The following is a 15,000-nucleotide window of genomic DNA, read 5'->3' as shown; positions in this document are numbered from 1 at the left end:
CTCTTTTAAAGCGTTCTGTTTTGTGTCTGGAGAGTTTCTCATGAGTAGGCTGGCCGTTTTTCTGGTTTTATAGTAAATCGTCAGTTGTATCCTCTGATTTTTGTCTGTAGGGATAACGTTTCTATTAACAATATCTTTCAGGACCCTTTCCTCCGTTTTATGAGCTGTGGAAAAGAAGTGTATTGAACAACACCTCGACATCCTCACAGACCAACATCACCTCAGCACTGAAACAAGGATTATCAAGAAACTAACAACATTATATGGAGGACCTATGGCAATTCCACGACCAAGAGATGGCTTCCTGAACCTTGCAGGAATTAACCTCACTGAGGACCAAGTCACTCTCCTAAATCTGGGCATAAACTGTCATGTTATGTCCAGACCGAGTGAAATGGCCCGGAAAGTAGAGTTGGAAATTCTGTTGGACGACATATTCGACCTCGAGACACAAAAGAAGGTCACTACCAAAGATACCTTACAAGCAGAACTTATTGCAGAAGGAGGAAAGAATCGAGGCAACTACAGAAGCACCATACTGTCCCCCGAGCTTAAAGCGGCAGCTAAAAGCCTTCGTGAGAACAAGGAGATAGTTGTCAGGAGAGGTGACAAGTCGCCAATATATGTCATTCTTAAAAAAGACGAATATCTGGCGAAAATGAACATCATACTCTCTGACCAAACTAAGTTCCAAAGGGTAACGAAGGACACTACAGCCGAATTAAAAGCAAAGGTCAACAAACTGATCGAAACTGTAAACGCCAAGAAATCCGGACTCCACCTGCCAAAGATCATTGGAGAATATAAACCTGGATATGCGTATGGAAATGTCAAGACACACAAGCCTGGAAACCCACTTCGGCCAATCATTAGCCAGATACCCACACCCACGTACAGACTGGCAAAGCGACTCAACGGCCTGCTGACTCCTTATGTTCCTTCCGCCTTCAGCCTGAAGTCTCCAAAGGAATTTGTGGACTTACTGCGGGGCACACGGGCCACAGGGATAAGAGCCTCGTTGGACGTAGAATCGCTGTTTACCAACGTACCTGTGGACGAGACAATCGGAATGATAGCCGACAGAGTGTATCGTGATCCAGCCTGTACTCCTCTTGACATGCCAGAAAGTATTCTGAGGAAACTACTCCAAGCTTGTACTAAAGAGGCACCCTTCTTGAGCCCGGATGGGCACATGTATAAGCAAGTAGATGGGGTCGCCATGGGTTCTCCCCTAGGTGTCCTGTTTGCAAACTTCTACATGGGTACCATCGAGCAAAAAGTCTTAGTCGACATGAACTTGAAACCGGCCATATACTGCAGGTATGTTGACGACATTTTTACACAGGTACCTGATGTCAGACATCTGCAGAAGCTGAAGGAGGCATTTGAGCAGAGTTCCGTGCTGCGTTTCACTTACGAGACGGAAAAGGATGGGAAGCTGCCTTTTCTAGATGTAACAGTCATGGAAAAGGGCGGAGGTTTCCACACTGCAGTCTACACTAAGGAAACAAACATAGGAATGTGCCTAAATGCCAACAGCGACTGCCCTGACAGGTACAAGAGGAGTGTTGTTAACGCATACGTCGACCGTGCTCTCAGCCACAGCTCAGAATGGAAGCAAGTCGACGAAGAACTCTGTAGGGTAAGGCAGGTCCTAGTCAATAACGGCTTCTCCAATGGTTTCATCGAAGACATCATAAGAAGGAAAGTGAAAAGCCATGCAACCTCTGAAGAGACAACTAACACAACACCTATACCCCCTATTAGACTATTTTACAGGAACTTCTTTTCCACAGCTCATAAAACGGAGGAAAGGGTCCTGAAAGATATTGTTAATAGAAACGTTATCCCTACAGACAAAAATCAGAGGATACATAAGAACATAAGAACATAAGAACAAAGGTAACTGCAGAAGGCCTATTGGCCCATACGAGGCAGCTCCTATTCTATAACCACCCAATCCCACTCATATACTTGTCCAACCCGTGCTTGAAACAATCGAGGGACCCCACCTCCACAATGTTACGCGGCAATTGGTTCCACAAATCAACAACCCTGTTACTGAACCAGTATTTACCCAAGTCTTTCCTAAATCTAAACTTATCCAATTTATACCCATTGTTTCGTGTTCTGTCCTGTGTTGATACTTTTAATACCCTATTAATATCCCCCCGGTTATGTCCATTCATCCACTTGTAAACCTCTATCATGTCACGCCTAACTCTTCGCCTTTCCAGTGAATGCAACTTAAGCTTTGTTAATCTTTCTTCATATGAAAGATTTCTAATTTGGGGAATTAACTTAGTCATCCTACGCTGGACACGTTCAAGTGAATTTATATCCATTCTATAATATGGCGACCAAAACTGAACGGCATAATCTAAATGGGGCCTAACTAGAGCAAGATATAGCTTGAGAACCACACCAGGTGTCTTGTTACTAACGCTGCGATTAATAAATCCAAGTGTCCGATTTGCCTTATTACGAACATTTATGCATTGATCCTTTTGTTTTAAATTCTTACTAATCATAACTCCCAGATCCCTTTCGCAATCCGACTTCGCAATCACAACACCATCTAGCTCGTATCTTGTAACTCTATCATCATTACCTAACCTCAGAACTTTACATTTATCAGCATTAAACTGCATCTGCCAATCCTTTGACCATTTCAAAACCCTATCTAGATCAACTTGAAGTGATAGTGAGTCCTCCTCCGAATTAATTACCCTACCGATTTTCGTATCATCGGCAAATTTGCAAATGTTGCTACTCAAACCTGAATCTAAATCATTTATATATATTATAAACAACAGAGGTCCCAGGACAGAGCCTTGAGGCACTCCACTTACAACATTTTCCCACTCTGACTTGATTCCATTTATACTAACTCTCTGTTTCCTTTGGTATAGCCATGCCCTAATCCAGCTTAATATAGCACCCCCAATACCATGAGACTCTATCTTTTTAATCAGTCTTTCATGTGGCACTGTATCAAAAGCTTTGCTAAAGTCAAGGTATACAACATCGCAATCCTTACCACTATCAACTGCCTCAACAATGCTAGAATAAAAAGATAACAAATTTGTTAAATAATGAACCGCCATTTATAAAACCATGTTGCGACTCAATTATTAATTTATGTTTTTCAAGATACAACTGACGATTTACTATAAAACCAGAAAAACGGCCAGCCTACTCATGAGAAACTCTCCAGACACAAAACAGAACGCTTTAAAAGAGACTAATGTCGTCTATGCCTTCAAATGCCCACTTGGGGACTGTAAGCTCCAAAAAACCCAGTATATAGGCAAGACAACAACATCTCTTTCTAGGCGTTTAACGATGCATAAGCAACAGGGCTCCATTAAGGAACATATAATCTCTTCCCATAACCAAACCATCGCCAGAGAAATCCTAGTAAACAACACAGAAATCATCGATAGATACAGCGATAGCAGGCGGCTTGACGTTTGCGAGGCACTACACATCAAGAAGTCAACACCAGCAATCAACAGCCAATTATTGCACAACTATATTCTACCCACCTCAAGACTCCGCTCCAATATAGAAGCATCAAGAAATATGGACCAATAGGCTTTCTACAAAAACTTCTATTCAATACCCATTGTTTCTGTTCTGTCTTGTGTTCATACTTTTAATACCCTATTAATATCCCCTCCTGTTCTGTCTTGTGTTAATGCCACATCACCCTTCCCACCTCACTCAAATGTAGATATAAAATCAGAGATACGTTCTAATCAGTTGTGTATTTGTGAAGTCTTTGAAAATGTAATAAGTTTTACGAAACGCGCCCGTGTCGCGTCAGACTAGAAATAAAAATGAATTTTGGAGAAGTGATTTTTGATTTACCTCCAACAGTGAAGCGTAATGTACGAAAGATTGAGAAAATTCGTGTTAGAATTATTAATCTTACTTTTTCGGTCATATTTAATAATATATGTCTACAGGAAAGACTGCTACCAAAATATACTAATATATATATATATTTACATATATATGTATATATATATATATATATATATATATATATATATATATATATATATATATATTTACATATATATATATATATATATATATATATATATATATATATATATATATATATATATATATATATATATATATATATATAAAAGTTTGTGAGGGTACCACCTCTGGTGCCAATGTGGGGACCCATAGCCTCGGAGAAGAAAATAAAAAGTATTCAGAGGAGACCTTGTGGTTTCTCACTGAACACTAATATTATCTTCTCCTACCACCCCCATTCTTTTGTATGTACACATATATATTTACTTTATTTGAACTTTGTTACAAAAAAGGAGTTACATATGGGTTACAAAGATGGTTGTCATAGGTTGTCGAGTTCCTCCAGCTCCTCAGATGGCGGGCAGGAACCCTGGATGCAGTGCGCATTTCCCCTCTGTATCGCCACACTGAGGCGCTGGAAAAGAAAGCTTGCAGCTCTCGGGTCCCTTGTTGTTTCAATGAGCCTAGAACCAAGTTCCTTCAAAAAACTGGTAGCACTTTTACCCCAGGCGCCGAGTGTCTCAGAAGCAATGGGGACAAAATTGTAGTGGTGATCCAGTTCTCTATACTTACGGGATTTGGCTGCTTCCCTGTGGGTGGCAGCGCCACCTGGTTGTGCAGCACTGAGGTTAATGTAGGTGTTAGCTAGGGTTGATACGCACGTGTAGTCCCATACCAACTGCTTGCCATTCTTCCAGGGGTTCACTGTGATACCATCCGGGCGACCAATAAGAGCATCAGAGTTACGGGGCGTTAGGTAACGGGGCTCTCTTTCAGCTGGGCATCCAGCTGTGGTGAGGCTCCTCTTGATGATGCCTACCTCCTCCTACCTATATATATATTTATATATATATATATATATATATATATATATATATATATATATATATATATATATATATATATATATATATATATATATATATATATGTCGTACCTAGTAGCCAGAACGCACTTCTCAGCCTACTATGCAAGGCCCAATTTGCCTAATAAGCCAATTATTCACGAATTAATATATTTTCTCAAATTTTTTTCTTATGAAATGATAGAGCTACCCATTTCATTATGTATGAGGTCAATTTTTTTTTATTGGAGTTAAAATTAACGTAGATATATGACTGAACCTAACCAACCCTACCTAACCTAACCTAACCTATCTTTATAGGTAAGGTTGGGGTAGGTAGCTGAGAAAGATAGGTTAGGTAGGTTAGGTAGTCGAAAGACAATTATTTCAGGAAAACTTGGCTTATTAGGCAAATTGGGCCTTGCATAGTAGGCTGAGAAGTACGTTCTGGCTACTAGGTACGACATATATATATATATATATATATATATATATATATATATATATATATATATATATATATATATATATATATATATATATATATATATATATACAGTATATATATATATATTATTAAATATGACCGAAAAAGTAAGATTAATAATTCTAACACGAATTTTCTCTATCTTTCTTACGTTTCTTTTCACTGTTGATGGTAATTCAAAGATCAATTCTCCAAAATTCATTTTTATTTCTAGTCTGACGCGACACTTGAGCGCGTTCCGTAAAACTTATTACATTTTCAAAGACTTTAGTTTACAAACACACAACTGAAACTGAATAGAGCTTTGCACATCTTCGAGTTTATATCTACATTTGGGTGAGGTGTATGAGGTGAAAAAGAACTTTCAACAATGGGTATTAAATGGGTATTAAATTCTAACACAAGACAGAACACGAAACAATGGGTATTGAATGGAAGTAATTGTAGAAAGCCTATTGGTCCATATTTCTTGATGCTTCTATATTGGAGCGGAGTCTTGAAGTGGGTAGAATATAGTTGTGCATTAATTGGCTGTTGATTGCTGGTGTTGACTTCTTGATGTGTAGTGCCTCGCAGACGTCAAGCCGCCTGCTATCGCTGTATCTATCGATGATTTCTGTGTTGTTTGCTAAGATTTCTCTGGTGATGGTTTGTTTGTGGGAAGAGATTATATGTTCCTTAATGGAGCCCTGTTGCTTATGCATCGTTAAACGCCTGGAAAGAGATGTTGTTGTCTTGCCTATATACTGTTTTTTTTAGGCTTACAGTCCCCAAGAGGGCATTTGAAGTCATAGACGACGTTGGTCTCTTTTAAAGCGTTCTGCTTTGTGTCTGGAGAGTTTCTCATGAGTAGGCTGGCCGTTTTCTTGGTTTTATAGTAAATCGTCAGTTGTATCTTCTGATTTTTGTCTGTAGGGATAACGTTTCTATTAACAATATTTTTCAGGACCCTTTCCTCCGTTTTATGAGCTGTGGAAAAGTAGTTCCTGTAAAATAGTCTAATAGGGGGTACAGGTGTTGTGTTAGTTGTCTCTTCAGAGGTTGCATGACGTTTCACTTTCCTTCTAACGATGTCTTCAATGAAACCATTGGAGAAGCCGTTGTTGACTAGGACCTGCCTTACCCTACAGAGTTCTTCATCGACTTGCTTCCATCCTGAGCTGTGGCTGAGAGCACGGTTGTGGCTGAGAGCACGGTCGACATAAGCATTAACGACACTCACTGTTGGCATTGAGGCACATTCCTATGTTTGTTTCCTTAGTGTAGACTGCAGTGTGGAAACCTCCGCTCCTTTCCATTACTGTTACATCTAGAAAGGGCAGCTTCCCAGCCTTCTCCATCTTGTAAGCAAAACGCAACACAGAATTCTGCTCAAATGCCTCCTTCAGCTCCTGCAGATGTCTGACATTGGGTACCTGTGTAAAAATGTCGTCAACATACCTGCAGTATATGGCCGGATTCAAGTTCATGTCGACTAAGACCTTTTGTTCGATGGTACCCATGTAGAAGTTCGCAAACAGGACACCTAGGGGAGAACCCATGGCGACCCCATCTACTTGCTTATACATGTGCCCATCCGGGCTCAAGAAGGGTGCCTCTTTAGTACAAGCTTGGAGTAGTTTCCTTAGAATGTTTTCTGGTATGTCAAGAGGAGTACAGGCCGGATCACGATACACTCTATCCGCTATCATCCCGATTGTTTCATCCACAGGTGCGTTGGTAAACAGTGATTCTACGTCCAACGAGGCTCTTATCCCTGTGGCCCGTGTTTCTCGCAGTAAGTCAACAAATTCCTTTGGAGACTTCAGGCTGAAGGTGCAAGGGACATAAGGAGTCAGCAAGTCGTTGAGTCGCTTCGCCAGACTGTATGTGGGTGTGGGTATCTGGCTGATGATTGGCCGAAGTGGGTTTCCAGGCTTATGTGTCTTGACATTTCCATACGCATATCCAGGCTTATATTCCCAAAAAATCTTTGGCAGGTGGAGTCCGGATTTCTTGGCGTTCACAGTTTCGATCAATTTGTTGACCTTTGCTTTCAATTTGGCTGTAGTGTCCTTCGTTACCCTTTGGAATTTAGTTTGGTCAGAGAGAATGAGGTTCATTTTCGCCAGATATTCGTCTTTTTTAAGAATGACGTATATTGGCGACTTGTCACCTCTCCTGACGACTATCTCCTTGTTCTCACGAGGGATCTTAGCTGCCGCTTTGAGCTCGGGGGACAGTATGGTGCTTCTGTAGTTGTCTCGAATCTTTCCTTCTGCAATAAGTTCTGCTTGCAAGGTATCTTTAGTAGTAAACTAACTTACCACCATTCCTTCCTCCCCGTCCCATCCAAAATCCTTATCCTGATCCCTTTCTAGTGCTATACAGTTGTAATAGCTTGGTGGTTTCCCCTGATAAGTCCTATCCCCTAACCATCCACCTAACCTAAAATATCCGTTTATAGAAAACGTGGATATATATGAGGCGCTACTTTTGATGTGGGTTGTTTCATGGTACTTTGTAATTTGTAGGATGGGGGACCTTAATGTACTAGTTGAGAGGCCGGGTTGGAGTGGTTTTGATGTGAATACTGAGTACTGAGGCAGCGACGTGTGAATCATTACGCAGCCTCGCTCCTGTGCCAGGTAAGTCCACTACGAGCTCACCATAGCCCGTGCTACTTGTTACAGCCTCGCTCCTGTGCCAGGTAAGTCCACTACGGGCTCACCTTAGCCTGTGCTTCTTGTTACAGCCCCGCTCCTGTGCCAGGTAAGTCCACTACGGGCTCACCTTAGCCTGTGCTTCTTGTTACAGCACCGCTTCTGTGCCAGGTAAGTCCACTACGGGCTCACCATAGCCCGTGCTACTTGTCACAGCCCCGCTCCTGTGCCAAGTAAGTCCACTACAGGCTCACCATAGCCCGTGCTACTTTATACAGCCCCGCTCCTGTGCCAGGTAAGTCCACTACGGGCTCACCCTAGCCCGAGCTACTTATTGCAGCCCCGCTCCTGTGCCAGGTAAGTCCACTATGGGCTCACACTAACCCGTGTTACTTATTACAGCCCCGCTCCTGTGCCAGGTAAGTCCACTACAGGCTCACCCTAGCCCGAGCTACTTATTACAGCACCGCTCTTGTGCCAGGTAAGTCCACTACGGGCTCACCATAGCCCGTGCTACTTGTTACAGCCCCGCTCCTGTGCCAGGTAAGTCCACTACGGGCTCACCATTGCCCGAGCTACTTATTACAGCCCCGCTCCTGTGCCAGGTAAGTCCACTACGGGCTCACCCTAGCCCGAGCTACTTATTACAGCCCCGCTCCTGTGCCAGGTAAGTCCACTACGGGCTCACCATAGCCCGAGCTACTTATTACAGCCCCGCTCCTGTGCCAGGTAAGTCCACTACGGGCTCACCATAGCCCGTGCTACTTATTACAGCCCCGCTCCTGTGCCAGGTAAGTCCACTACGGGCTCACCATAGCCCGTGCGGCTAGCAGACAATATAATAACCAAGTAATGCAAATCAGTGGCTGATTATATAAGTACAATTAGTAAATAAGATAAAAAGATAATCATTATCACTAGTAGACGAAAATATGAATACTCAAATACGGCAAAAAAACGAACACTAAAAAAATGTATTGTACAATAACAGAAAACGAACTAAAATATATATAAAAAATGGGAAATTATTGTTATAGAGGAAAACTAAAGAAAAAATAATTAATGTAGCGCGTGTCAGCTGGTAGATGAGCAGTAGGGGTAGATATGAACGGGTAGATGAGGATACTCACGGGGACAGCGGGCCAGGTTGGTAGACTCATCGCTGCCGTCACCACAATGATTGACACCGTCACACGTTAACTCTCGGTCGACGCAGAAGTTGGTGGTCTCGCATCGGAAGTGTAGACAGGTGTGTTCTGCAGGTGTGGGAGTTGGTGATTAGTGGTGGGGTGAGGGTGGCGGGTGTGTTCTGCAGGTGTGGGAGTTGGTGATTAGTGGAGGGGTGAGGGTGGCGGGTGTGTTCTGCAGGTGTGGGAGTTGGTGATTAGTGGTGGGGTGAGGGTGGCGGGTGTGTTCTGCAGGTGTGGGAGTTGGTGATTAGTGGAGGGGTGAAGGAGGCAGGTGTGAGAGTTGGTGATTAGTGGAGGGGTGAGGGAGGCAGGTGTGAGAGTTGGTGATTAGTGGAGGGGTGAAGGAGGCAGGTGTGAGAGTTGGTGATTAGTGGAGGGGTGAGGGAGGCAGGTGTGATCTGCAGGTGTGAGAGTTGGTGATTAGTGGAGGGGTGAGGGTGGCGGGTGTGTTCTGCAGGTGTGGGAGTTGGTGATTAGTGCAGGGGTGAGGGAGGCAGATGTGGAGAGAAGAGTGAGGCAGGTAGTGGAGGGGAGAGTGAGGCAGGTAGTGGAGGGGTGAGTGAGGCAGGTAGTGGAGGGGAGAGTGAGGCAGGTAGTGGAGGAGAGAGTGAGGCAGGTAGTGGAGGGGAGAGTGAAGCAGGTAGTGGAGGGGGAGGGAGGCAGGTTGTGGAGGGGTGAGTGAGGCAGGTTGTGGAGGGGTGAGTGTGGCAGGTAGTGGAGGGGGGAGGGAGGCAGGTAGTGGAGGGGAGAGTGAGGCAGGTAGTGGAGGGGAGAGTGAGGCAGGTAGTGGAGGGGAGAGTGAGGCAGGTAGTGGAGGGGAGAGTGAGGCAGGTAGTGGAGGGGGAGAGAGGCAGGTAGTGGAGGGGTGAGTGAGGCAGGTAGTGGAGGGGAGAGTGAGGCAGGTAGTGGAGGGGGGAGGGAGGCAGGTAGTAGAGGGGTGAGTGAGCCAGGTAGTGGAGGGGTGAGTGAGGCAGGTAGTGGAGGGGTAAGAGAGGCAGGTAGTGAAGGGGTGAGTGAGCCAGGTAGTGGAGGGGTGAGTGAGGCAGGTAGTGGAGGGGAGAGTGAGGCAGGTAGTGGAGGGGTGAGTGAGGCAGGTAGTGGAGGGGAGAGTGAGGCAGGTAGTGGAGGGGAGAGTGAGGCAGGTAGTGGAGGGGTGAGTGAGGCAGGTAGTGGAGGGGTAAGAGAGGCAGGTAGTGAAGGGGTGAGTGAGCCAGGTAGTGGAGGGGTGAGTGAGGCAGGTAGTGGAGGGGAGAGTGAGGCAGGTAGTGGAGGGGAGAGTGAGGCAGGTAGTGGAGGGGAGAGTGAGGCAGGTAGTGGAGGGGAGAGTGAGGCAGGTAGTGGAGGGGTGAGTGAGGCAGGTAGTGGAGGGGTGAGTGAGGCAGGTAGTGGAGGGGAGAGTGAGGCAGGTAGTGGAGGGGAGAGTGAAGCAGGTAGTGGAGGGGGAGGGAGGCAGGTTGTGGAGGGGTGAGTGAGGCAGGTTGTGGAGGGGTGAGTGTGGCAGGTAGTGGAGGGGGAGGGAGGCAGGTAGTGGAGGGGAGAGTGAGGCAGGTAGTGGAGGGGAGAGTGAGGCAGGTAGTGGAGGGGAGAGTGAGGCAGGTAGTGGAGGGGAGAGTGAGGCAGGTAGTGGAGGGGGAGAGAGGCAGGTAGTGGAGGGGTGAGTGAGGCAGGTAGTGGAGGGGAGAGTGAGGCAGGTAGTGGAGGGGGGAGGGAGGCAGGTAGTAGAGGGGTGAGTGAGCCAGGTAGTGGAGGGGTGAGTGAGGCAGGTAGTGGAGGGGTAAGAGAGGCAGGTAGTGAAGGGGTGAGTGAGCCAGGTAGTGGAGGGGTGAGTGAGGCAGGTAGTGGAGGGGAGAGTGAGGCAGGTAGTGGAGGGGTGAGTGAGGCAGGTAGTGGAGGGGAGAGTGAGGCAGGTAGTGGAGGGGAGAGTGAGGCAGGTAGTGGAGGGGTGAGTGAGGCAGGTAGTGGAGGGGTAAGAGAGGCAGGTAGTGAAGGGGTGAGTGAGCCAGGTAGTGGAGGGGTGAGTGAGGCAGGTAGTGGAGGGGAGAGTGAGGCAGGTAGTGGAGGGGAGAGTGAGGCAGGTAGTGGAGGGGAGAGTGAGGCAGGTAGTGGAGGGGAGAGTGAGGCAGGTAGTGGAGGGGTGAGTGAGGCAGGTAGTGGAGGGGTGAGTGAGCCAGGTAGTGGAGGGGTGAGTGAGGCAGGTAGTGGAGGGGAGAGTGAGGCAGGTAGTGGAGGGGTGAGTGAGGCAGGTAGTGGAGGGGTGAGTGAGGCAGGTAGTGGAGGGGTGAGTGAGCCAGGTAGTGGAGGGGTGAGTGAGGCAGGTAGTGGAGGGGAGAGTGAGGCAGGTAGTGGAGGGGTGAGTGAGGCAGGTAGTGGAGGGGTGAGTGAGGCAGGTAGTGGAGGGGGTGAGTGAGGCAGGTAGTGGAGGGGTGAGTGTGGCAGGTAGTGGAGGGGGAGGGAGGCAGGTAGTGGAGGGGTGAGTGAGGCAGGTAGTGGAGGGGTAAGAGAGGCAGGTAGTGAAGGGGTGAGTGAGCCAGGTAGTGGAGGGGTGAGTGAGGCAGGTAGTGGAGGGGAGAGTGAGGCAGGTAGTGGAGGGGTGAGTGAGGCAGGTAGTGGAGGGGAGAGTGAGGCAGGTAGTGGAGGGGTGAGTGAGGCAGGCAGTGGAGGGGTGAGTGAGGCAGGTAGTGGAGGGGTGAGTGAGCCAGGTAGTGGAGGGGTGAGTGAGGCAGGTAGTGGAGGGGAGAGTGAGGCCGGTAGTGGAGGGGTGAGTGAGGCAGGTAGTGGAGGGGTGAGTGAGGCAGGTAGTGGAGGGGAGAGTGGGGCAAGTAGTGGAGGGGTGAGTGAGGCAGGTAGTGGAGGGGTGAGTGAGCCAGGTAGTGGAGGGGTGAGTGAGCCAGGTAGTGGAGGGGTGAGTGAGGCAGGTAGTGAAGGGGTGAGTGAGGCAGGTAGTGGAGGGGTGAGTGAGGCAGGTAGTGGAGGGGTGAGTGAGGCAGGTAGTGGAGGGGAGAGTGAGGCAGGTAGTGGAGGGGAAAGTGAGGCAGGTAGTGGAGGGGTGAGTGAGGCAGGTAGTGGAGGGGGAAGTGAGGCAGGTAGTGGAGGGGGAGGGAGGCAGGTAGTGGAGGGGTGAGTGAGGCAGGTAGTGGAGGGGAGAGTGAGGCAGGTAGTGGAGGGGTGAGTGAGGCAGGTAGTGGAGGGGGAAGTGAGGCAGGTAGTGGAGGGATGAGTGAGCCAGGTAGTGGAGGGGAGAGTGAGGCAGGTAGTGGAGGGGAGAGTGAGGCAGGTAGTGGAGGGGTGAGTGAGGCAGGTAGTGGAGGGGGAAGTGAGGCAGGTAGTGGAGGGGGAGGGAGGCAGGTAGTGGAGGGGTGAGTGAGGCAGGTAGTGGAGGGGGAAGTGAGGCAGGTAGTGGAGGGGGAGGGAGGCAGGTAGTGGAGGGGTGAGTGAGGCAGGTAGTGGAAGGAAGAGTGAGGCAGGTAGTGGAGGGGTGAGTGAGGCAGGTAGTGGAGGGGAGAGTGAGGCAGGTAGTGGAGGGGAGAGTGAGGCAGGTAGTGGAGGGGTGAGTGAGGCAGGTAGTGGAGGGGGAAGTGAGGCAGGTAGTGGAGGGGGAGGGAGGCAGGTAGTGGAGGGGTGAGTGAGGCAGGTAGTGGAGGGGGAAGTGAGGCAGGTAGTGGAGGGGGAGGGAGGCAGGTAGTGGAAGGGTGAGTGAGGCAGGTAGTGGAGGGGTGAGTGAGGCAGGTAGTGGAGGGGTGAGTGAGCCAGGTAGTGGAGGGGTGAGTGAAGCAGGTAGTGGAGGGGGAGGGAGGCAGGTAGTGGAGGGGAGAGTGAGGCAGGTAGTGGAGGGGAGAGTGAGGCAGGTAGTGGAGGGGTGAGTGAGGCAGGTAGTGGAGGGGTGAGTGAGGCAGGTAGTGGAAGGGGAAGTGAGGCAGGTAGTGGAGGGGGGAGGGAGGCAGGTAGTGGAGGGGTGAGTGAGGCAGGTAGTGGAGGGGAGAGTGAGGCAGGTAGTGGAGGGGGGAGGGAGGCAGGTAGTGGAGGGGTGAGTGAGGCAGGTAGTGGAGGGGGGAGGGAGGCAGGTAGTGGAGGGGTGAGTGAGGCAGGTAGTGGAGGGGTGAGTGAGGCAGGTAGTGGAGGGGTGAGTGAGGCAGGTAGTGGAGGGGTGAGTGAGGCAGGTAGTGGAGGGGTGAGTGAGGCAGGTAGTGGAGGGGTGAGTGAGGCAGGTAGTGGAAGGGGAAGTGAGGCAGGTAGTGGATGTGGGAGGGAGGCAGGTAGTGGAGGGGTGAGTGAGGCAGGTAGTGGAGGGGTGAGTGAGCCAGGTAGTGTAGGAGTGAGTGAGGCAGGTAGTGGATGTGGGAGGGAGGCAGGTAGTGGGGGGGAGGGAGGCAGGTAGTGGAGGGGTGAGTGAGGCAGGTAGTGGAGGGGTGAGTTAGGCAGGTAGTGGAGGGGTGAGTTAGGCAGGTAGTGGAGGGGTGAGTGAGGCAGGTAGTGGAGGGGTGAGTGAGGCAGGTAGTGGAGGGGTGAGTGAGGCAGGTAGTGGATGTGGGAGGGAGGCAGGTAGTGGAGGGGTGAGTGAGGCAGGTAGTGGAGGGGGGGGGAGGCAGGTAGTGGATGTGGGAGGGAGGCAGGTAGTGGGGGGGGGAGGTAGGTGGGGTGGTGGGTGTCGAAGGGGTGGGAAGGGGACAACAAATCATAGTGAGATGTTGTTGTTGTTGTTATTTAAGACTCGCTACTTGGAACAAAAAGTTCCAAGTAGCACGGGCTATGGTGAGCCCGTAGAGGACTTACCTGGCACAGGAGCGGGTAACAATACCGTGTAATACGGTCCTCTGAGGCCTCACACCTCACATTCCCCCTCACTACTCAACACCCGCAACCTCACTCTGCAATATCTGTGCTAGTCCCAGACCTCCTCATTGCAGTCTTGCGTGCTATGATATCGCCTCTTCTTTAATTAATCCACTGGATTACAATGGTCCTCCTCCTCGGTAATCCCCCCTGTCATCTTGGCTTAACACTTTGTGTGTCACCGTCGCGTTATGTGTTGTCTATGTATCTTTTTGTGTCTTGTCAGGTTGTCAGGATATATTTATGTATACATATATACATCCTGTATACATATACTGAGGAAATGTTCTAAATTTTCTGCCGTCGTCTGCTGTCTGTTGTCCGAAACGCTCCGCGTATTAGTGGCTTTAGGTATTGTATGTACTCGCTCTATCTATGGATCCAAAACTATCTACGGGCTCACCATAGCCCGTGCTGCTTGGAACTTTATGTTCTAGGTAGCGAATTTTTAACAACAAACAAATATATGGATCCAACTTTATGTTTGTAAACCAACTACGTATGTACTTCCTGAATAAAGAATTTGAATTTGGAGTTTGTCTTCTGTTTATTAATCCTACCTCTCGCCACACCTCATCCTATACTGGCGACTTTCCTAGCTGTGTCTACCTCTCCCTCACTCGCTAGACGTACCTCTCCCTCACTCGCTAATTCTGCCTCTTCCTCGCTCGCTAATCTTGCCTCTCCCTCACTCGCTAATCCTGCCTGTTCCTCGCTCATTAATCCTGCCTGTTCCTCACTCGCTAATCCTGCCTCTTCCTCGCTCACTAATCCTGCCTCTTCCTCACTCGCTAATCCTGCCTCTCTCTCACTCGCTAATCATGCCTTTCACTCACTCGCTAATCCTGCCTCTCACTCACTCGCTAATCTTGCCTCTTCCTCACTCGCTAATCCTGCCTCTCACTCGTTAATAATACCTCTCCCTCACTCGCTAATCCTGCCTCTTCTTGACTT

The 15,000-nt window shown here is 48.5% G+C and overlaps 1 protein-coding gene across 1 annotated transcript in view; it reads right to left on the bottom strand.

Annotated features, from left to right (window-relative positions):
* loaf (lost and found) overlaps window positions 1–15,000 on the bottom strand; it is a gene marked incomplete in the record, with an annotated part of 419,589 nt that overhangs the window by 137,918 nt on the left and 266,671 nt on the right. Inside the window, 1 exon segment of the mRNA XM_069334146.1 lies at window positions 9,157–9,282. Within this exon segment, the coding sequence (XP_069190247.1) occupies window positions 9,157–9,282 (126 nt within the window).

The sequence above is a fragment of the Procambarus clarkii genome, chromosome 31 (genome assembly GCF_040958095.1).
Source record: "Procambarus clarkii isolate CNS0578487 chromosome 31, FALCON_Pclarkii_2.0, whole genome shotgun sequence".
NCBI lineage: Eukaryota > Metazoa > Arthropoda > Malacostraca > Decapoda > Cambaridae > Procambarus > Procambarus clarkii.
This window is presented reverse-complemented; position numbering and strand designations above follow the sequence as displayed.